A 23006-nucleotide genomic window follows, 5' to 3' on the forward strand; every position below is an offset into this window, starting at 1 on the left:
ACATAACTGTGAAAGAATTTTTAAATTTGTTTGTGGACTCACAAAATGGCAAAATTTTTGCCCTTAGAAAAAATGCTATTATACTTCTTAACAGTAAAAAATATAACTGTGAATTTATATCACAAGAAACCAATTGAAGGGCTGATGAACTTCAAGGTTATATAATACGTGGCCTCCTGTTTACGTCTTTTGTCATATAATTCGTGGATGAAGAACCAACTTATTTTAATTTTGTGTCCATAATCTAAATACTTACCTGGGCTTGAATTACCGAAACAACATAATATGAAAAATACTCCTCACTGTAAATTCTTTAACCTTCAATGTCCATCATTCGATGAAATCACCTAATTTTTAAAAATCAAGTTTGCACTCACTTTAACTTCAATATCAATATTATAAGAATTTTTTCTCTACAAAAACGTTTCAGCACTCTATTTCTGCGTAAAAATCAATTTGCAGAAAGAAAAACTCTTCCAATTTGAGAGTGGTACCTTTATTTCTTGCGATCTCAAAGTTTTTTCTTGTTTCACTTTTTTTCAGTAAAAGAACGAGGCGTCAACTGCTTTTTTCAAGCCAATGGAGCGTTAGTGTGTTCTTATGAACACAACTGAATTTAAGTGTCAGAATTTTCCATCCAAGTATTAATTCACTCTCAAATAAACATGATTATAATTTTAAGTACTCCACCCATTATATCGGTAGATGTTCCAACAACCAGGGTTCATTTTTGAACTAATGCCCGAATATGCTTTCGGAGGAAAAGATATTTTTAGGAAATAATGCACTATTTAAAGGCATACTACTGTAGTGTTGCCTCGCCTCCGTGAGAAGAGGAACTAGTTTAAGAAGTGTTATTTAAAATTCAACGAACATAACCTACTACACTCTGTAAAGAAAAAATAGCGACACCTCAATTCTCAAGCTAACTTACACAGAAAACCATAGTTGCAGCCCGTTAGAAGAGGAATAGAAGGAAATGAAGAGTGGGATAGTTCATTTGCGTTATCTGTGACACCTGTGGTATACGACATCGCTTGCCAATTGTTTGTGTATCAGTAATATTTTCGCTAGATGGCACTGAGTGCGTCTCGTAAATTATTGTAGTGAGAATTCTGCATTGCATTTCTGATGTGTAGGCTGAGGTAAATAGCATTTTGGTGATTGTTCTTTGCTTTCTCATTGTTTGGACAGTGTCAAGTGGCAAAATTGTTGTTGTGCAGCGTTGTTTGTGTGTGATATTGTTGCTACATGTGGACTGTAAACAAATAAGATGGGTAAAAAATGTGATTTGTTTCCATGTGAACAAGACATAATTCTTGCTTTGCACAGCTAAGGCAAATCTCTAAGGGAATAGATGGAATACTGAAAATCCATCATTCTACGGCAGGAAGAGTAATTCACAAGTGGAAACAGCATAACAAATCGTCCCTTCGTCAACTGTGTGAAAGAAAAAAGAAAGCATCACTCAGAGCAGATTGCTAAATGAAATCCATAGCACTGCAGATTTAAGGAGTGATTTCCCCAAAAATCGCTTCTGTAGTTTGACATGATCTTGGAACTGCAGTTACTCGTACAACTGTATTGTCTTGACTGTATGAAGAGTATATTACAAAGAAGAAACCGCGTAGAAAGTCGAAACTGACAAAACACTTCACAAACTGACTTCAACATATAGTTTTGTGAGTCGATATGCAACTTGGACTTATGACAACTGCAAGCACGTCGTTTTCTTCGTTGAAAAGAAGTTTAGAATAGTGCAAAACGATGGTGGTGTGAAGTTGTGGATACGAACAAGCACGGAACTTAATAAGGATTTTGTTTAAGAGATGCAAATATTCAGTTACTGAGTGATTGTGTGGGCTTGAATCACTGTTAAAGATGTCAAAACGACGGATATATGTGAAGGATCGTTTGATGCACCAAAATATCTTCAAATTCTAGTACGTAAAGTTTTTATAACAGCTAAAGATGACTTTTCTGAAGAAAATTTAAATTATTTCCTTTTCCAGGACGATAATGCTTCATGTCAGCGAGCGAAAATCGTTAATACGTGGTTCAAGAATATGACTGTTTAGAGACTCATGTGGCCTACAAACTCACCTGACATGAATCCAGTTCAAAATTTGTGGATCAATATGAGCAGAAGATTCAATAGACAATTATCTCAAATAGAATAGAATTCAAGGAACAGATAATCCGGGTGTTATTCCGTTAAATCGAGGTTGCATTTTGCAATATCCTTGTTACCAAAGGGCTCCAATGATTCGCTGCACTACAGAAAGCCCATGGTGCAAATACAAAATACTAGTTTGATGTATCGTACTTCCCGATGTTTACACACAATATGTCTTACCCTTAAGAAATTCCATTTCTTGTTTTCTGCTATTGTTGTTGATCTTTTTCAGTTTTATGTATAACTCTTCCTATAAACGATTTTGGTCAAAACACATATAGCTACTTACATATGCTTATAAATTCATTAAATTTATGTCAAAAGCCTGAAACTGTGGCGCAAGTATTAAGAATGAACTGCTCATTAGGAATATGCATTATAATATTATCAGGAATTCATGTAAAAAATCATATTGATTAAAGTATGTTGCGAAAACCGTATCCGAGCAAGTGTCGCTATTTTTTCTTTACAGAGTGTATATACTGACAAACAATCGACATTAAACATAATACCGGATTTCGCCTAATACAATACGCTATTTTTAGTAAAAACAGGAATTCGTAAAAATTATACTACTATTATAATCGCATCCTTGCCCTTTACACTTGAGAGAAAAAAAAAAGTTTATTTCATACCACGCAGGCTGTACCGTACCATTGCGTGACTCTTCAAAGTAGACTTATATAGGAAATAGGTAATGGTTACACGTTATGTTAATTGTTAGATTTGATACGCACTTAAAATTTGCTATTAATGTATTTTCACTACACTTCCAGGGAGTATTTAAATCGATCTAATTGGCTGGCTGATTTGGTTTATTGTCTCGTTCAGCACCAGGCTACATGAGACGTAAATCTACAGTTTAACGTGGCGTCCGAACCACATGAGCTCCCACCGGTAAAAGTGCGTACGCTAACCATGTAGACACGAGGTATTTCTCCAATCGATCTGAGTATATTTTCCGTACTCAATACGATCCGCGTTTCTATGTACAAGCGATGTTCAACAATTACTGTCCTTGATATAGGAGGAATTGAACAAAAATATTGTACTTGTAATATGTTGTACCGTAAAGCTTTAGAAGTACGTACAGATCAATGTTATTGATACTGGTTACGTTCTCTGTGTTCTGCAGGTAGAAATAATAATAATAATAATAATAATAATAATAATAATAATAATAATAATAATAATAATAAATAAATAAATAAATAAATAAATAAAAATAAATAAATAAACATAAATAATCTAGAAGAAGAAAATCTTAAATAAAGTAATACAAGTAACAAATTTATTAATCTTTTTTGCAGGACCGAGATTTTTATGATTGTAATTACCTGAGTAGTGGATATTCACGCTAATATGGTTAGTGTGTTGGGTGATAGTGCCTCTCCTATCAAGCAATAAAGAAACCTAATTACGTGAATTCCGTTGTGGCTGGCAAAGTTGTGAACATGTAAGTGATGCTGGTCCTCTAACAAATCTGTACACAAGAGAACATTAATGTTGTGTATGATGTGTTAATGAATGACAGAAGAATAACAGTGTGCAAAATAAGTGAAAAATGAAATGAAATCTCTGAGTTTTACGTCCCACGGTTATGCCGGTTAGGCTAAAGGAGACGGTGATTATGAGAAATGAATGAAATGGTGGAATGAAGAAAGTGGGAGGAAACGGGAGAACCCCGAGAAAACCCACGCACACGGTGTTTGTCCACCACAAAGTTCACTTGGCGGGGGCTGGGATTGCAAAATAAGTGAGACCACGGGTATATCCACTGGTTCAATATAAAGAAATCTGCATAAAAACTTAGGGTTGAAAAAAAAAAATGTCAGTCAGATAGATCCCAAGAATGCTGTGACTGAAAAGCGCGAAAGAATGAGTGCATCAGAGACTAACTCCACATTCAAAGGGAATTTTGAGAATTTTACTACCAGATACGTAACTGTTGATCAGATATGGATATATCATTTTAAATCTAAAGGTAATCATAACAGCATGCAGCGGCGGCATCAAAAATCTCCCCACCACCGCAAATTCAAAGCCCAACTATCTGCTGGTAAAGTTACAGCCACTATGTTTTGGGTTGCCAAGGGGGTTCTTTCCATTGCTTATCATGAAAATGGACACACTGTCACAAGACACTATTACACACAGTTAATTCATAGGCAGTCATCAAGGATATATATATATATATATATATATATATATATATATATATATATATATGTATGTTACAGAGCCAAGTCCTTCTGCATGAGAACAATACACCCGCCTACAGAAGCTGCCACACAATGGCAGCAATTAAGACATTGCTTTTATCTACTTGTACATCCTCCCTACTTCCCACATCTCGCTTCCAGCGATTTTCATGTGATTCCCAAGTTAAAACAGCATATTTGAGGGAAGACGTTTGTAAATGATGCAGCTGTTATACATGCTGTGGAACAAGGACTTGCTGACCAACTGCCATTTATTACATAGTAGACAAAGTGCATTTTTGTAATGGATGGATGGCTTGTGGGTGATTTCCCTTCATATCAGGGCCAATAATTTTTGAACGCTCCTTGTGTTTCAATCAGATTTCAAATCGTGAAATATTTTCTGCGGGCTATTTTTATTTTTCCATTAAGATCACCTCAAATACTTGGGGTCGTATTATATTCGGGTTAATAAGGTATTAATCTTACTTCTCCCGTTCTACATAAATTTATTATAGTAAAACATATATTTTTTATGTAAATTTACCTTAAGTGAGTAATTCCTCGTTACACTTATTTACACGATTTCAATTTAAATTCCATCCTAATCATAGTGTTTAATTCAAGCCTCAAATGACCTTCTTGTTTTAATCTCTCTCATGAAAGTAGCCATGTCCACAGAATAAATTAATAAAAGGAACGAGCCATCGCACTAACTTTCTTGTTCCAATTTCTTATACTAAATCATGTTACCCTGCAGTTATTACTGGAACATTTATTTGTGAAATACGAACAAAATTATAAGGCGTTTCCTGAGAACTTCCTTTCAAAATTGAAATATCTCAACAAAATCGCATGAGTCATATTTTAGGAATTGTCAAAAAATCTCATGTTCAAGAGTAAATTACCACTTCTGGACTTTTTTTTAAATATGAGAAGCGACGTATGCCATATTCAACGTTACTAATGAATCAACAAAATCACATGAGATGTATTTATGGAACTGACCAAAATACATAAATAAATAAAATAAAATACATAAAAGATAAAAGATTAAATAGCCTCATGGAAATTTTTGCGAGAAGTGAGAACATTATAGAGTTATTGACGAAATATGAACAAAATCGTGCATGTCGTTTCCAAGGAACTCGTCCGAAGAAAACTTACCCCCAGGATTAAACTACCCCTTGTGGATTTTTTCATAAGAAATGACTTATCCTCTATTGTAGTATTTTAAATTAAAAAATTAACGAAATATGAAAAAAATGTGTTTTTGCGAAAACCATCCGAAAAGACTCACCCTTACGAGTAAAATACTTTTTTTTTTCCTTCAGCACAAATGAGTCGTATTATCATGTTATTGGTGACATATTTATCCATGAGATATGAACAAAACTGCAAAAGTCATTTTTGAGAAAATCGTCCGAAAACTTCTTCCTCGAGTAAACTACTTTTTGTAGACTTTTCCACGACTAATACTAATGCCACATTATCAGGTTGTTAATGACAATGAAATATGACAAATATGTCAATGAAATATGAACAAAATCAAATAAGTCGTTAGAAAATCGAAAAAACTCACCCTCAAGAGTACAATACTTTTTGTGGATATTTTACGCACAAATAGGTCATGTCATATTGTCAGGTTATTTATGAAATATGAACAAAATCGCCTAAGTCGTTCTTTATTTAAAAAAAAAAAAAAAAAAAAACTGTGTGAACTTTTCCATTAACACGACTTATTCCGTACTATAGCCCTTTTATTGAAACATTTATTAACAAAAAATGAACAAAATAGCGTTTTTGAGAAAATCGTCAGAAAAAACTCACTCCCTCTAATAGTAAAATAGCCCTTCTGAATTTTTCAGCATAAATGAGTCATGTTATATTGTCAGGCTATTAATAAACTATGAACAAAGTTGCCTGAGTCACTTTTGAGGAAATCGTCAGAAATAATTCCCTTTAGGGTAAATTACCCATTGTGGATGTTTTCAGGACAAACGAGTTACATCATATTAATGAAATATTTATTTATGAAATATGAACAAATAAAACTCACACCAAAAACATTGGATTTTTCAGAGAAATGGTTTATACCACACGATAGAGTTGTTAATGATATACTGATGTATGAAACATAAACAAAATCATTAGAGCCATTTACGAGAAAATCGCATGTTTTTCTTAATTGTGACCTTTCAGGAAACTACTTTTATTCTTATGGGTAGGAAGAATCACATAAAAACCTTAAGTTTAAAATTTGGTTTCGATACATTGAATGTTCTGGGCTCTACGTGAGTGACCATACATACACGGGGCGAAAAGACATCCAAAAATCACTTTTTCAGCATGTAGGGGACATGAAACGTGTCAATCAGTTGCAACAAAGAATTATTTTTATTTCACGATCGTCATATTTTCTTCCCTCCTATCGTCGATCGAAAGTAAAAACAATGAAATGAAATTTTCGTTTAGCGTTTCACGATTATGCTTTTTTGGTTAAGTAAGACGGATGGTTAATTAAAGTGAAAGATGTGAAATCTAAAGCAAAAAAGGTGCATAGTGTATATGTATATTTTAATGTCTACAACAAAAGAATTTATTACTGTACATGAATAATAATACACATACTATGCAAGTCGTAAGTTCAAGAGGGTGCATTAAGTAAACAGAATTTCAATGTGAAAGGCAAACTAAAATAGTAAAACACAACGTGTTATTACCTTGCGCTCCCAAAACAACTATCTTTGCTTCCAGAGTCCTCATGATAATTTTGTGTTCTGGTTATCTCAAGTATAGTACTGGCATCATCCTAAAGTTATTCCCACATTCAAGTTAATTACACATGAACTGAAAAAAATAAAAGGAAAAAAAATTTAAAAAAATAAAATGTCGCATTAGTATTTATTATATGTATAACAATTAGCAGGGGAAGAAGCCATCATTCATCTTTCTATCTTCTCTTTACATACAGTACGTGTCTTACATCATAAAAATGCTACTTGCTTCAAAAAAACTTTTCTATTATATGATTGTCTATATTATTGTAGGAACGAATTAAAGTAACTCATTCATCACTGCCCAGGCCACTATTACAGCTAGAAACGTGAAATTTGTACAATATTTCTCTTGTCAGGAAAGCAAGGCATAAAAAAGGATTTTCTGAAATATGTATCAAAAGAGGCATAAAGAGGATTTAAGTTAGCAAGAATGGAGTATTTTACAAATCTCTGAAGTATGTGAGATAAAACTCGGCATATAAGCTGTTCATTAAAAATTGAACACGTGTTTTGAGGTTTTCGAAAATTTTTGTAATATTCTAATTTCCGATTTTTTTACCGACACACTGAAGCAGGTGATAAGAGACATGAAACTAAGAAAGAAAAAAAAAAAAAGTCTGATGAACATGGGTCGAAAGCGACACCATTTTACCGTGACAGGCGTTCAAAAGTTGGTGAAGGCGTTGATATAATGCTGAGTATGTCGTGAACGTGGAAGGATATCGCTGTATGGTCGAGCGATTACACAGAAAGTCGACCCTGGGAGCGGTCGCCGGACAACGGGGATCCCCACACAAGGGATATACATGTGTGAATTCTCCATTTATTTGTAGGGATCCTTGTGACGCGGCAACCATTCCACTGTCATCGGCACGTCATTGCGTTTGTCAGGGTCGACTTTCTGTGTAATCTTTTGACCCGACAGCGACATCTTCCCGCGTTCACGAGATAATCGGTATTATGTCAGCGCCTTCGCCGGTTTTTGAGCAGTTCTTGCGGTACAACATTGCCGCTTTTGAACCATGATTACTAGTCAATTTTGCTTAATTTCATGTCTATTATCAGCTCCTTCAGTTTATCGGTGTAAAGTACTGCCATGTTCAAACTATAATGTGAATTCAGTGTGTATAAATATTATATATAATGTTATGTGTAATATTATTTCTAACAAACTGTAGTGTATATGCATACACTTGTAGCATGTCATATTTACTCCTTAACACAGCGAAAATTCATAATGTCATGTACTTAAAAAAAAAAAAAAGTTTAATGTGAAAATGTCGGTTTATTATAGTACAGTTGAGGAAAACTGGCTTCTGACAATTCGATAGAGCACGTGGTATAATGATGGCGGTGTTGCCAAAGGTTTTACAACCACAGAACACGTCGTTTAGCGCTTACGACGTTCAACAAATCATAATTCTATAATCGTAAATAATATGACAGGACGGTACGATTTCAAAATAATAATAATAATAATATTATTATTACTTGGAACAATGGCGTGCGAAGGGCTGTGTTTCGGGATTCATCCCCCTTTCAGCAAGACATTATGAAAAAATAAATATTTGGTAAATTATGATATTATATATATATATACGTTCTGAGGGGATATGAGATTCAGTGTTTCAATTCCCCCTCCCCTTGGTCAATCTACAAGAAAACTACAGAATAGATTAATAAAATCGGTTTTACATTTAATTTACAAAATCCGGAACTTCTTTCATCTTACGCGATAGAAAACTGGAGACTATTTGATATGAAACCCTCGCACGTGTCTACATGTAACAAAATCTTTCATCAGTTTGGACAGGTTTCGTACTTTTACGTGTCACGACAGTCTAAATCAAGGAGAGAACTTAAAGTTGGGTATTTATTTTACTATACTGTCTAAAAATATGATGCATCCTTCGTGAAGTAATCTACGGTTCATTTTAGACTTGCTCGTGACTCTTTTCACCAGGTATTGCAAGTGATACTGGAAAAGTATCGTTAGTGTCTTCGAATATTTCTGCAATGACGTGAATAATAGTTCATTCAATGACTTTCAAAAAATTCGAAGTGCACTTGAGCATCTGTTTGTTACGTCACCCTTTTTTGCCACCTATTGCCTTTGTAAACTTGTTAGACTATATAAATAGTTTGCTTTATTTTTCAGAAGTACTTGAGTTTAATAATAATACCGAATTATTACGTATAAAGTTAATATATTAGCACTGGCCTGTTTCCGTCCACCAAAGTTATGGGTACCAGACACTTGTTATCTCCCGAAAATTAAGTTCATTTTTAAACTGCGACTGCAAGCTTCCCTTGTTTTCTGAGTTGCTTAAAAACTTTAAATATAACGTACTTTAAATACTGCATTTGTTGTTTTATTTTTCGGAGATAAATTTTATTATTTTCTTACGAGATTTATCCTACCTCAAAATCACATATTACAACGAAATAACACAACTGGTTCTTTATATAATTAAAATTGAGCCATCAATAATAACACACACTTCCTTTCTATTTGATTCCATTTATTTCTTTTTAATATGTATTGTTTATCTGGTTGCCCGGCAACTAGATATTGTCAATTTCATTATTTAACATATGAATATCTGAATATCTTTCTCTTCTTCAGATAGTAAACATCAGCCAGCCTAGTACAAATTTGAAATATCTTATGGCCCAAAACCATAAACAAATGCATATTTACAATACTAATATACAACGTACCGTTGTATATAATGGCGCCCGACGGACTTTTCTTTTTATTCATTAACTTCATAAAAAGAAAAAGAATTCTGGACCGTTTACATATATGTACATGGGAATCATTCGAGTTTTCAAATGCACCTCGTAAATTTAAAAATTACAATTCATATAATTATACATACATATATATCATATTTAATTCTATAACAATATCATTATCATATTTATTTATCATATTTATTTTAAACTTTATTATCCTCTTCATATATTTATACGTTTCATCGACGATGAGGCGCATTCGAAATTACATTTACAAGTTATTTGATTTTTAAGTTCTTTTTCGGGTCCACAAAAATGCTGGTTATAAGCTATTTGATTCCTTTTCGGGGCCTTTAAATGCTGGCTACAAGCTATTAATTCATTACTTAGGCTTCATGAAGAATATTTCGAGAAAGATGCATGTGATATTTATGTAGTTGTTCTTTGAACACCAAAATGATCAAATATAACATATAATTAAACAAAATATAAATTGAGATTGAATTATCGATAATAATCAAGACATAACATAAGAATTAATATCTTATTGACATCATAACATGAATAATGAGATTGATGTTATATGTTGGCAATCATAAGAAAAACACATAAATAGTATGGAACACCAATATTAAGTAATACACATAACATCAAAGCATATAAACTCAAGATACAAACAACACATGAAATCATAATGGCGTTTGAAGCAAAATCAATTGAGTACGGTCCCCTCAGACGCCGTAATTCCAGTCTAAGTTACATATCCAACAAATTCCTTATATTAACACATATGTTGATAAAAATTGAATAATTACGATCATAGACATGAAGTTCAAGATTAAATAACATAAAATAAAATAAATTAAACCGATCCACATATCCTTAAAGTATGTTCGTTTTTCCTCAACGCAGATTCAATCCATTTTACATCAACACAACCTAACCCAAATCACGATGAATAACTTCGGTTAAGTTACACTGTATTCCACAATCCTGGGTGTTTTCTTGACGATTATGCATGGTTACAACACTCGGATTCCTACGTGAGTAATTACAGCCATCTGTATATCTTCTATCAAAGTAATTTCTACCATTTGCACTTCTATTTTGCACGAAAGAGCGACAGTTGTTGTTACTGTAAAAATTACGGCTGTTAGGGTGGTTATTTCTATAGTTCCTGTTTACGTTTCCACGGTTTGTTTGCACCGGGTTACTGGTAGCATTGTTTGTTCTGCCATCAACTGTGTTTTCAGAATGTATACTTAAATTGCGCACTGGGGCATATTGTATATGACCCCGACTAGAATTGCTTTGCCCTTTGTCCTGTCCTCTATTACAATTTTGTGCTACAAATTGGCTTTCATACCCCTGGACAAGCATTATTAAATGACTAAAGTTAACACATTGCGCGGACATTAAAAGCTGTTGTAATCTAAAGGGCAGTAGTATACGGATAGAGGCGATAATTCTTGATTCTGGATGACCTGGATTTAACGCTCTCAACTCATTAAATGTAGAAATTACAAATTCTGTAATATTCTTATGCAGCTTTGGATTGAAGGGTTTCGATCTTAACAACGCGTCTCTATTTGCTATTATGAAGTCGTTTTCATAATTAGAAAGTAATGCATTTTTAAAGTCAGCATACGTATGGAGATTATTTCTAATGGCCTTAAACCACGTTAAACATGGTGGCAACAATACATGAGGCAGTAATTTGAAATATTGAGATTCATCTATATCCATCAAGTCACATTCATCTTCGAACTTTTCGAGGAATCCCCTCGCAGTTATATCTTCTGGTACACCACTAAATTTTGTGATTGACTTCACTTCACTAACACGCAAAGATTTATTTGTTTTAACCCTTAAATACCTGTGATGTGCCCGCTTCTGCTGAGATGATCGTCTCGCTCTTCTTTCTCGTTCTGAATTATCTTCATTATCCGAAGATTGATTATCTTCAAGCGTTGTTCGGTGATGGCGTGCAGCTGCCCAATCATTGGAAGTGGGATGTGCAGGATTCATGTGCCCACCATCTTGCACTGCGCCTTCTGCCATACGATTTTCTTTTATAAAATTCAATTCCTCCTGCAGTTGCTTAATCCGGTTGTCATGATCTTCTACAACCGCCTCGACAACATTCACAGAATCTTGAATGTCAGTACACCTTTGAACTATTTTGCCCATTTCATCCTCATGACGTTCAAATTTAGCTTTGATCTGTTGATTAATTTGTTGCAACTGCTGTTGCAAACCGTCATTCCGTTGTTGTAATTGTTCCAGGCGCTCATCAACATGTTGGGCTTGTGATTCGCCTTTTGATCTAGCTTTTCTAACTGCTGGTTCACGCTAGCAAACTGTTCAGCTTGGTTCCGAGCCATTTCCTTTAAAATTTCCAACATATTATTGGATGAATTTACTGTTTGGTTGTCTATTGTTTCACTATCTGTGTCATTCATTTTGTTCCGATATATAATTCGGCCACTTCTTAGACAAATATAATTAATGTCTGGCTCAATTTTGCTCGTTTTTTTTACTATGCTTCAAAAACAGTTTTTCAGTTCCTTCTCAACTTCCGGGTTTCTTGCACCATTTACAACGAAAAACACAACTGGTTCTTTATATAATTAATTAAAATTGAGCCATCAATAATAACACACACTTCCTTTCTATTTGATTCCATTTATTTCTTTTTAATATGTATTGTTTATCTGGTTGCCTGGCAACTAGATATTGTCAATTTCATTATTTAACATATGAATATCTGAATATCTTTCTCTTCTTCAGATAGTAAACATCAGCCAGCCTAGTACAAATTTGAAATATCTTATGGCCCAAAAACATAAACAAATGCATATTTACAATACTAATATACAACGTACCGTTGTAATATTATTATTATTATTACTTGCGCTACTCACTTTCTTAACTCTTTGTGTTTTTGTTTTAGAACCTTTGACGTTATTTAATTGGTTGATTTTTTTTTAATTTTATTTATTAATCCAATTAAAATTGTACTCATAAAATTTTGAGGGAAAAATTATAATATACGCTGTTTTCTTTTTATTTACCCCGATATAAATGCGTTTTTTGCTCCGTTTTGCACCCTTTGATGCACACTTCACTTTTAGACGTTTATAACGTTGGCACACCAACAAAAATACTTTACAATTTAATATTATAACGAATACAAAATAAATTTAAATTACTTATTCCCAATATTTATAATTATAATTCTTAAAGCAATTTGCGGATGGAACCGTAACAATACAATCTAAGGATCGCAAAAATTTTATGGGGCTATACACAAAATATAAATATGTGGCATACACGTCATATGTTCTATGAGGGTCTTTCTTTATTTCATTTCTTGCCTTCAAAACAGTAAAGTGCGTTATATGTCATTTCCTGTGACTTCTGTATGTTGAAAACAACTTGTCTTATTCGTTGTTGTTCCAGCGTTTACGGGCGCCATATTTATAAATAAACACATCACACATCAACTATTTACAATTAACAATTATCAGTAATTCCGAAAGAACACTTACACAGCATACATTAAAACTATTATTAAACAGATACAACCATGTTACAAGAAAAATAACTATTGGCAGAATATTCAACCCTCAACTACCGGCAACAAGCGCAATGAGTGACCTTGGTTGCCTAGAAACAGCGTGAAAGAATAATGTACTGACAGGTGAACTACCCTCTCTTTCGATTCGTTTACAATACGTGTAAATGTCTGTCAGAAGCCCAGCTTTCATTAACTGCACTCTAGAGGGTCGCATGGGGCACTTTCTTTTGAACATTCGATGTTCGGTCACTATCGTGTTGGCCGATTTGTTTTTCGACTGCATATTAAAATGAAATTCTTGTCAAGTCTCAGCAGTGTCATTGCAACATTATCTCATATCTCCAGCTACCCATAAAATTTGGTAACTCAGTTACAACTTCGAAGATACTATTTGCCTCGGCAAAGATGTTAATGATTTTCAAGACATCGAAATTATGGGTCTTTTAATACAATCCAAATACGTTACGGTACGTTACTTTATTTCTTCATTATCTTGAAAAATATAATTAAATTTACATTGTGTTAAGAGATGGTCACTTATCTTCTTAGGACCGGTACATATTAATGCAATAAAGTATTTTAAAATATTGTATCTAGTGGTGTTAGGAAAGTCGTAACTAATTCTTTAGACATATTCAGATGCATTCTACACTTCTCTTTCCGGGGGTTGACGACGGAAACAGGAACACCAAACTTCACCGGTTATTTTTGTTCATTTTTACGTGTCACCCTTTCCAACCCCAATCATAAGCCGATTGGGGATGAATTTAGTCTTAAATGGCATCGAGTGTCATTTATGTATATAGGCATACAAACCAATATTCATTTTTTTCATATATTCAAACATAAACAGCCTTCTCGCTGGTCTAGTGGTTAGCGTGCGAGCCATGCAGGATTCGATATCCGATAAGAATGCATTATAATGCTTCGGGTTCCATCTTAAACTATAGGTCAACGTCTAGTTTAGCATGGGAGCTGATACGACACTAAACTTCAATAACTAAACAAATGTTGAAGACCAGAGAGGTACGAAATTCAACCGCTACAGTAAAAATACCTTGAACTAGTTAATTATCCATCAATGAACAGAAAATTGTTGTAAAATATTACAATGATATTATATTTGGCTTAAGTTTAGAGTTGCCCCTCCAGTACAGAGTTGCCCTTGGACTTTGCAACACACAAAAAACAGTGCTTAAAGTATTAAAAATTGCTACATTTCACTTAACTTCAGTATTCGGTGGGCTTCACACAATTTTAAAAGGTTTTCTTCATTATTTTTGCGCATCAGTTACACCTGTTCGCCATATTTTACAACTACCATTCTGCTGAAACCTTCTGCGAATGCTTCCGCATCCGGCAAATAGTACTAACTTCCATATATCTTTTCTCGTATTAAACATAACTCTCCTGCCGAATTTACATTCCTAAACATCAAATTATCATTTCTTACCTCATTTCTCCTGTAAATTTTCCTGATTTTTATAAAAAGCGGAGGGGCAACTCTAAACTTAACCCTTATATTTATATAGAAATTAAATTTTAATATATCTTTCCAAAAACGTAAGATAATACAAGAGAAAACCGAACAAACCCACAAGGGCCCATATATATATATATATATATATATATATATATATATATTTAATTTTCAAACTTTGGCGTATTAGCGATGGTGGATATGCTCGTACGCGAGGATAGTAAAAACACATAAAGTGCTCTTCATGTTACTAGGTGCCTTATGAGTTGGTCAGCTGTATCGTTACGGATTATCTCTTGATACACTGGCCAGGAAATGTCATGTTCCGTTAAAGGGGTCCAAAACTACACTGGACCCCCTTAAGCTAACCTAAAATAATATAACGTTATATTATGTAATCAAACGAAAATCAATAGAAAGAAGTGGTGTCAAAGACACTGGACCCCCTTAACGGAACACTGACCGAATTCAGTTCATTATAGTTTCCTTATGGACTATTACCTTATGTAGTTAAAAGCATACAGTTTGGATTACGTATTTCTACACTGTTAGGTATGTTAGAAGTAAAATTTGCATGTATTTTGATTCCTTACACATTCCTCTTTTGAAGTGACATTAGGTATTTCTGTAAATTTTACGAACTTATGGTCCCATAAAATGGTTACTAAGTTTAGAGTTGCCCCTCCGTTTTTTTTTTTTTTAAATAAAAATTATGAAAATTTACAGGAGAAATGATGGTTTGGAGTTCTTACGTGATGTTTAGGCATATAAGTTTAGCAGTAAAGTTATGTTTAATAGAACAAAATATATGCGGAAGTGGGCACTATTTGCAAGACGCGGAGGCTTCGATGATTCAGCAGCATGCCCAGTTTAAGTCGAGAACAGAACCCAACCAACCCCTGCGGGGCTTCTAACCCGTTCCTACTACTACTCCTCTTCCTACTTCTACTATTACTTATACTATGGATCCGTATAGTAAAACTGCACATTTTAATGTTTTTACAGCTTTTTTTGGAAATTTGAAACTGGAAGGGCAACTCTAAACTTAAACCCCATAAAATAATACAGCATCCAATCTTCCTTGCCTCTCTCTGTCTTTATCCTACCAATAAAACAACAAAGCACTCAATGTAACAGAGGAGGAACGAGGAAGTATTTTGTCTCTAACGAAAAAGGAGTTATACAGTGTAAGACGGGATGTCTGCGATCCGTAACATTATCACTCAATTAAAATTTGTTTGGCCAGCCATAACTCTTTGAATATAACGCTGAATTTATTTCTGAAGTGTACTAACAAGCAGTTGTCTTAAATTAGTTTACGATCAAGGAAAAGGCTACACTCGCTTTTCTATCTTGACAATATACTTGTAACACTAAAGTAAAAATAGTATGTAAAATGTAGTTGATTAACAGTAAAAACAAATTTATTTCTAGTTACCAAGCACATGTAAGAGACAACTTTGTTCTAACAACAATTCATTTCACACCAATTATTTAACACATTAAGTAAATAAACAGAAAAAATTGAAACAAAGTGAGACAGAAAACTTCGTCTTCCCTAAAACAATTTTGATAGCAATATTGCCAGAACATCCGCTTGAATATACTCACCACTACAGGGAACTTAAAATGATTTTCAAAAGTACGCATTTTCATCATTCTGGTAGTTGTTATATTACAGAGAAATGTACCAATATTTCTATTTACGTATAAACGTTATGATCAATGCAGTTTAATGCGAAATAAAACAACTATTTACCAAAATCAAATCTGAAATCGTTAATCTGGTCATAGTTCAGAGAATTCTATTCTATATTAATTTTACCTACTTGCTACCACTAAAAAATTGAAAAATGTAATGCGTTTATGAAGCAATGTGATAGACGAAACTGCGGAGTATGTGAAGTTTGGTTGTGTTGTATTTAAATATTATTTCTGTGCATTGAGGTATATTTTCTTTTTATTTTAAACTTTAATAAAACATGTAATTCATTTATTTTCTCACGCAACGTACACAATACATAAAGTACCCCAATTGATAATTTTGTTTGGATTGTTTCGTGACGTTTTGTACTCAACAAGGATAATGAAACAAGATGCAATTTACCGGATAACGTAGAACGATATTTGTTGATTAGGCATTTATTCCGAAGTTGGGCATCCGATACTTTTCAAGCAAACTCTTCATAAAAGCTATTAAATTTAATAATTTTTCAATTCGTACGTTCTTAACTGACTTCAGATTTCCTTTCGTTACATCGTGAGGTAGGGGAGAGGTTAGGTTAGGTTTGGTTTGGTTTGCATATACAACAGAGGTGCCCTTGGACGTCCGAACAAAGTTTACTATTTAATTCACACAGTATTGCCGAGCGAGCGAAGGCGGGTTAGAGCTCCGCAGGGCACGTTGTTTTCGGTCTTCATTAAACTCTAATTAATATAGTTTTTTTTTTTTTCACACCTTAGTACTTCGGTTCGTACTGAAAACAATAACTTTCTCCACGTTTTTGCGCTGTTACCTCCTTTCCACACTTCCCACAATTTATTCTTAGGTTCATCAATTCATGCTCTTCGCATAGTTTTAGCAGATTTTGCACGTTATGAACGTATTGCTTCACGAAATTTAACACAGTCAGTTCACATCCTGTGCATCGTTTCGATATATTTGCCGCCATGTTGATAATATAAATGCTTGTTAGCTTCCCACAATGCAACTATTCTGTTACCTTGCGCCAAGTAGTTCCCTCCGCTCGCCGAATAGTCCCATGTTTGTAACCGTTTATATGTAACAAATAAAGATATTTTTCGAGATCCTTATATATTATCAAGCACACAATCGATCAAATTATCCATATCTTCCCTGTAAATTTTAAAAATTTTGCTGGAAACGGACGCCCAATTTTGGAACTTACCCGTTGATTATATAGTTTATGTTGTCAGTTATGTAGAAAATTTACTGGTAGAACCTCTTGATTGTGATTATGATCGAAAATTCTGCTAAAAATGAGCAAATGTCCACACTAAAATGTCTAATACAAAGTATAAGAAATAATAGTTAAGAATAACTTAAATGCGAACACTTTCGAAATAGGAAAGGCGGAAATTTTGGCACCAGTAGTTTTGACACCAAGAAACGAAGCAAGTTGAAATTTTGGCACCAAAAAGCAAAGCGAACGGATGTACAGAAAAATAATAATATACAGTGAGCAAATAAAGTATTCGTCTGGCTAGAACTGAAGTGTTTGTACACATATAATTTGCATTCAACTCAATAATAAAAGCAAGAATGAAACACAAGTATTTCATTACACTATATATATGCAGACTTGTTCGATCTCCGCAGCTATGAGTGGTGCACTCACTTTGTTTCTTTTTAACTTTACGTGCGATGAGACGCCAATCTCGCTGCGTTAGTCCTGATGGACGCCCAGATCTCGGTAGATTCTTATATGTTTTTGGCTTTTTAAACTTATATATGAAGCTTTTAATGGTGGTAATAGGTCGACAAATCATATCAGTGATCTCACTAAAGGATTTACTTTTACCAAACAATCGTATCATTATTCGTCTTTCCTCTTCACTTGTTTCTTTTGATTTCCGGCACATTTTGTCTTCCTCTGGTTGCTTTCTGTTCGTTGTTCACTCCCATAGCAGCACACTCAGTCTTCGACTACAGTTCACTAAGTGACACAAACTCTGCAGCTATAGTACCCAAAAACACGCTTTACGAAGAGTGTGTTGCTTCAGGTATAGATACAAAACGAATACTTTTTTGGCAATAAATGCGGTGTCTCTCTACTTTATTGTAACGTGTAGAAAATGAAAGACAAAGTTTCATTTGTTTCTTCCTTTATTTTATGCTGGGAAATATAGACAAACCTATGAGCATATTTTTGTGCGCCTTAAGACGAATACTTTGCTCATACTCTGAATACGATCTAGGTATTTAAGTTCACGTGTTATAAACTAGAACTGTTCCAGCACAAAGAATCAAACAAGCAAAGAGTGTACAAGCACCAGTAAAAGATAATATTGGCAGCTTCATTAGATATTCAAAGCAAGTCAAAATTATCCCTTAATGGGTTTGTATTTTACTTTCAAATTAGTATTACGATCAATTAATAAATTAATTACGTACAATAACATATGATTTATTATTATACAAGATGGCCACAAAGTCCCGTTAGCCCTGAAAATAACTAACATTAACCACTTAAACACGTAAATAATTTAAGCGTGGATCGTCGGTAAACAAAATATACGGCAACAAATCTCTGGTGGCATAACCAGTGACAAAATTGCAGTCTTTGCGCTTCATCGTTCGTTGAAGATGTTAGATTTGTTGACTGTGGATTGATACAGCCCATCCAGACGTAATGTTCGTCAGATACCACTTTGTGGAATATGGAGACATGACGCTATCAGTCTTGTGCTGGTAGTCGAACTTCTTTCTATACTCATGACAATATTCTCTTGTACTTCAACTAATTGCAAGACTTTCCGGTCTGGTATCGTCTTTTGTATTCTTGAGCAGCTGGTTTTGCACTCCCATTGCAATAGCCATACACAAAATCCATGTCCGCACATTCTTTGTGTTTCAATATGTGCGGCATTTTCCTTCACACAACTCAATAACCACAACAAAATCTCGAACACACTGCAGGTCACTGTTAAAGGAGAAAGAGTACTTCCCTCTGTCGCCACTTGCTGTAAGAGCCAACGCTATCTAAATCTGTTGTAACCTACTACTGCGTGAACGAGATACTAGTGTGTCACCTATCGCCACATATTGCCCGTTATTTGCATTGTTCAGTGCCATTGTTGTCAACCACTTGCCATGAAAAGAGAGGAAGATTTTAAAAGTAATTTAACAAAGGTAACCTCTGCTTCTTCCCTCTCATGAGCATTAGCATCTGAAAGTTCACTTCGTTTCCATTTAAATTAGATAAAATTTAATTCTACTGTAAACTACAGATGTTCCTTCGTTTGTAAAGTAAACTTCGGTCGTTCCTAATAAACATAAACATTCCTTGTCGTTATTATGAGTGTTAGTAGTCGATTACAAATGTTAATTACATTACACTATGATTATACACTTCTGCATTTGTCCCTCTTCTCTGTATTTCTTTCTTTCTTTTTTTTTTTTTTTTTCTCTCATTCACTATGAAAGCTATCGATTTGAAACTTTTCATCGATGTTTGGCGTACAGGGGGTTACTTTTTTTTTTCTGCCTCGGCGACAATGTACCATCCAATCTATATATATAAAAGAGAACGCACAAAATCCTTTGTCCGCTCATCACGCTAATACGGCTGAACCGATTTCTTTCATTTTTGGGGGGTTGTTAGGATTTGGACCCTAGATGGTTTTTATCATATCACTTTAATTTTCAATTACCAGTGTCTTGAGATAATTGACCAATCAGGTGTCAATACGTAGAAAAAATCCTTTGTCCGCTCATCACGCTAATACGGCTGAACCGATTTCTTTCATTTTTGGGGGGTTGTTAGGATGTGGACCCTAGATGGTTTTTATCATATCACTTTAATTTTCAATTACCAGTGTCTTGAGATAATTGACCATTCAGGTGTCCATACGTACAAATCCTTTGTTATTAGTTCATCATAGGTATAAAAATAAACGTATTTATATGCAACCCGCATGACCCTGTGACTCGGCGGGTTAACATAACTGACAGGCGCTATAAATCACTTGAAAGCGAAAAAGTAAAAATTATCTAAGTAACAAAGTTTATTGCGTTCGGGGATGACCGCAGCGAAGCGGGGCGGGTTGGGGTGACCGCAGCGAAGCGGGGCGGGTTAACATAAATGACAGGCGATATAATGTTAACATTAGTGCAATCTTCTATGGTTTTTATCATATCACTTGAAAGCGAAAAAGTAAAAATTATCTAAGTAACAAAGTTTATTGCGTTCCGGGGTGACCGCAGCGAAGCGGGGTGAACGCTGCTAGTTCCCACTAATTATTCGAAAAAGGGAAAATTTTTCGAGACAATTTTGAAATTTCCTTATCATGTGCATTAAAGTACCATACTATACACCATTCCAAAGGTCACTCCCTTACCTTTCCATCGCGCCATAGCAGTTCCCAGAACGGCAATTACATGGTGAGTAAAGAATACTTTTCTGTAAGGAGGTGTCCAAAATAGTTAACAACCTGAGCTTGCAAACTGCTGAGAATTGGACCTATGAAAACTTAAATACATATTTCCAAACGGAGGATATTATTTGAGTCAGTAAATTATTTCCTCTCAAATAAAATAAAAGCAACACTATATCTTGAACTGTTCCAGAGATAGAGCATTTTAATATTTTGCCAAAATTCGCACTTGAGGAATGGCGCGTGAGACACAATTCTTTGGTAGTCTCTATCTCGAGCCAGGTACTTTTTGGACTCCCCCCCCCAAAAAAAAAAAAAAAAAAACTTTGTCCTGAATTTTAACACTGTTAAATTTAGTAACGTGTGAGATTATCAAAGTAAGTTTTTTTTCTTTATCTGTCTGAATTGATCTGGACTACGCCAATACGACCCTTATCATGATTTGTCATTGCCGTTATTCGAATCTGCGTAAGGACACCTACTGGAACAGGTTTTGTAAAGTTACCATCCTTTTTTAAAAAAGAAAAAAAAAACTTTTTGTGCTAGAATGTTTGCACAAGGGAAGTTGCTTTCGTACCTACATAAGGATGTAGAAACCTTGGAGAGCAAAGGCAGGCGAGTAGCTCAGATAGTTAAAACACCGAAAATATTGGGATGGACGTTAGTTTCTGTCAGTTTATTTATGGTAAACTAGTTCATTTAACCTACTTTTCGTATTTTTCCCTTACTTGAATTTGATAATGACCCTTTTATTTTGCCATTTCACGATCAACCTCCTATGCTTACTTTCATATGTTCTTGCTGAAACAATTGAAGTGTTTGCAAGTATGCTATAATGTAACCTTCTCAGAATCAATTTATTGCTACATTATTAGACTTCTGACAATACAATACTATACTGCGTCAATGCTGCAACTTGCACCTATTTACGCTGCCCCTGCATCGTACTGTGCCCTTCGTATTTCTTCTACATTGCAAGCCTCTGTATTTGTAGTTCTAGAATTCAGCAATATTTGACATTAGATCTAATCGATTTAATGCAAAGTTAAATTTGGTGGATCTAAATTAGTGGTTAAAATTCTTCCTATATAATCGAGATATGCCGAGTTCGAATCCGGTGGCCAATCATAGTGACACTTTTTACCACATTTTTTTCTTAATTGTTACCGGTAAATGTCAGGATAGCATTTTTTTCTTAATTGTTACCGGTAAATGTCAGGATAGCTCTTTTAAGGTAGACCCTGGCCAATTTCTTTCCATTTTCTATCTCATTATTGTTATTAGTATTACTGATTGCTAGTGATTCTAGTGTAATTGGGCTTTGCAAACTGTGTCTTGAAGTTTAAGCTAGTGACGCTGTGCATTTTTGAAGCGAGCAACCCCCCTGTCACGAATTTCAATCCTAAACTACGGAAGTAAGTCTCTATTCTCCGACAAAACCACACAATATTCTATAAAAATCTGTATGTTTTTAATACATATTCAGGAAAAGTACGTAATATAAAATTGGGGAGAACGCATTCCCTCATTATTGGGCTATTTCAACTGCAAGCAATTCAGACAATTGGAAATATATATTCAACAAAATGGTATCTTTTACGTAAGTTATTACAGAATTTTTAAATTTAAATTTTCACTTGAGGACCCCATAGCACAACAAGCCGCGATGGGGGCCGCGGTGGCTCAGTGGTAGAGCATTCACCTCTGGTGCTTGGGGTTCCCGGTTCGATCCCAGCCCCCGCCAAGTGAACTTTGTGGTAGACAAACACCGTGTGCGTGGGTTTCCTCGGGGTTCCCCCGTTTCCTCCCACTTTCTTCATTCCACCATTTCATTCATTATTTATCATCACCGTCTCCTTTAGCCTAACCGGCATAATCGTGGGACGTAAAACTCAAAGATTTCATTTCATTTCAACATGCCGCGATCTGCGAT

General features: G+C 34.6%; 2 protein-coding genes across 9 annotated transcripts in view; one reads left to right on the top strand and one right to left on the bottom strand.

Moving 5' to 3' along the window:
* Positions 1-17831, bottom strand: part of RabX1 (RAS oncogene family member RabX1) — a 37206-nt gene extending 19375 nt beyond the window's left edge. Inside the window, exons 1-2 of one of the 5 annotated variants that reach the window (XM_081735852.1) lie at positions 17473-17831; positions 7101-7227 (exon numbers count right to left, since the gene is read on the bottom strand). In XM_081735852.1, coding sequence (XP_081591978.1) covers positions 7101-7143 — 43 coding nt within the window. In that variant the 5' untranslated portion in view covers positions 7144-7227; positions 17473-17831. The other 4 variants (XM_081735851.1, XM_081735853.1, XM_081735850.1 and 1 more) reach the window with 4 other exon arrangements.
* The window catches only part of CycH (cyclin H), a 59015-nt gene continuing 52766 nt past the window's right edge, over positions 16758-23006 (top strand). For 2 of the 4 annotated variants that reach the window (XM_081735846.1, XM_081735848.1), the window contains exon 1: positions 18327-18390. In XM_081735846.1, the coding sequence (XP_081591972.1) occupies positions 18342-18390 (49 nt within the window). In that variant the 5' untranslated portion in view covers positions 18327-18341. Of the gene's footprint in view, positions 16904-18326; positions 18391-18589; positions 18701-23006 lie in introns of those variants that run through there. The other 2 variants (XM_081735847.1, XM_081735849.1) reach the window with 2 other exon arrangements.

This window comes from Thermobia domestica, chromosome 13 (assembly GCF_964235325.1).
Source record: "Thermobia domestica chromosome 13, izTheDome1.hap1.1, whole genome shotgun sequence".
Classification (NCBI taxonomy): Eukaryota; Metazoa; Arthropoda; class Insecta; order Zygentoma; family Lepismatidae; genus Thermobia; species Thermobia domestica.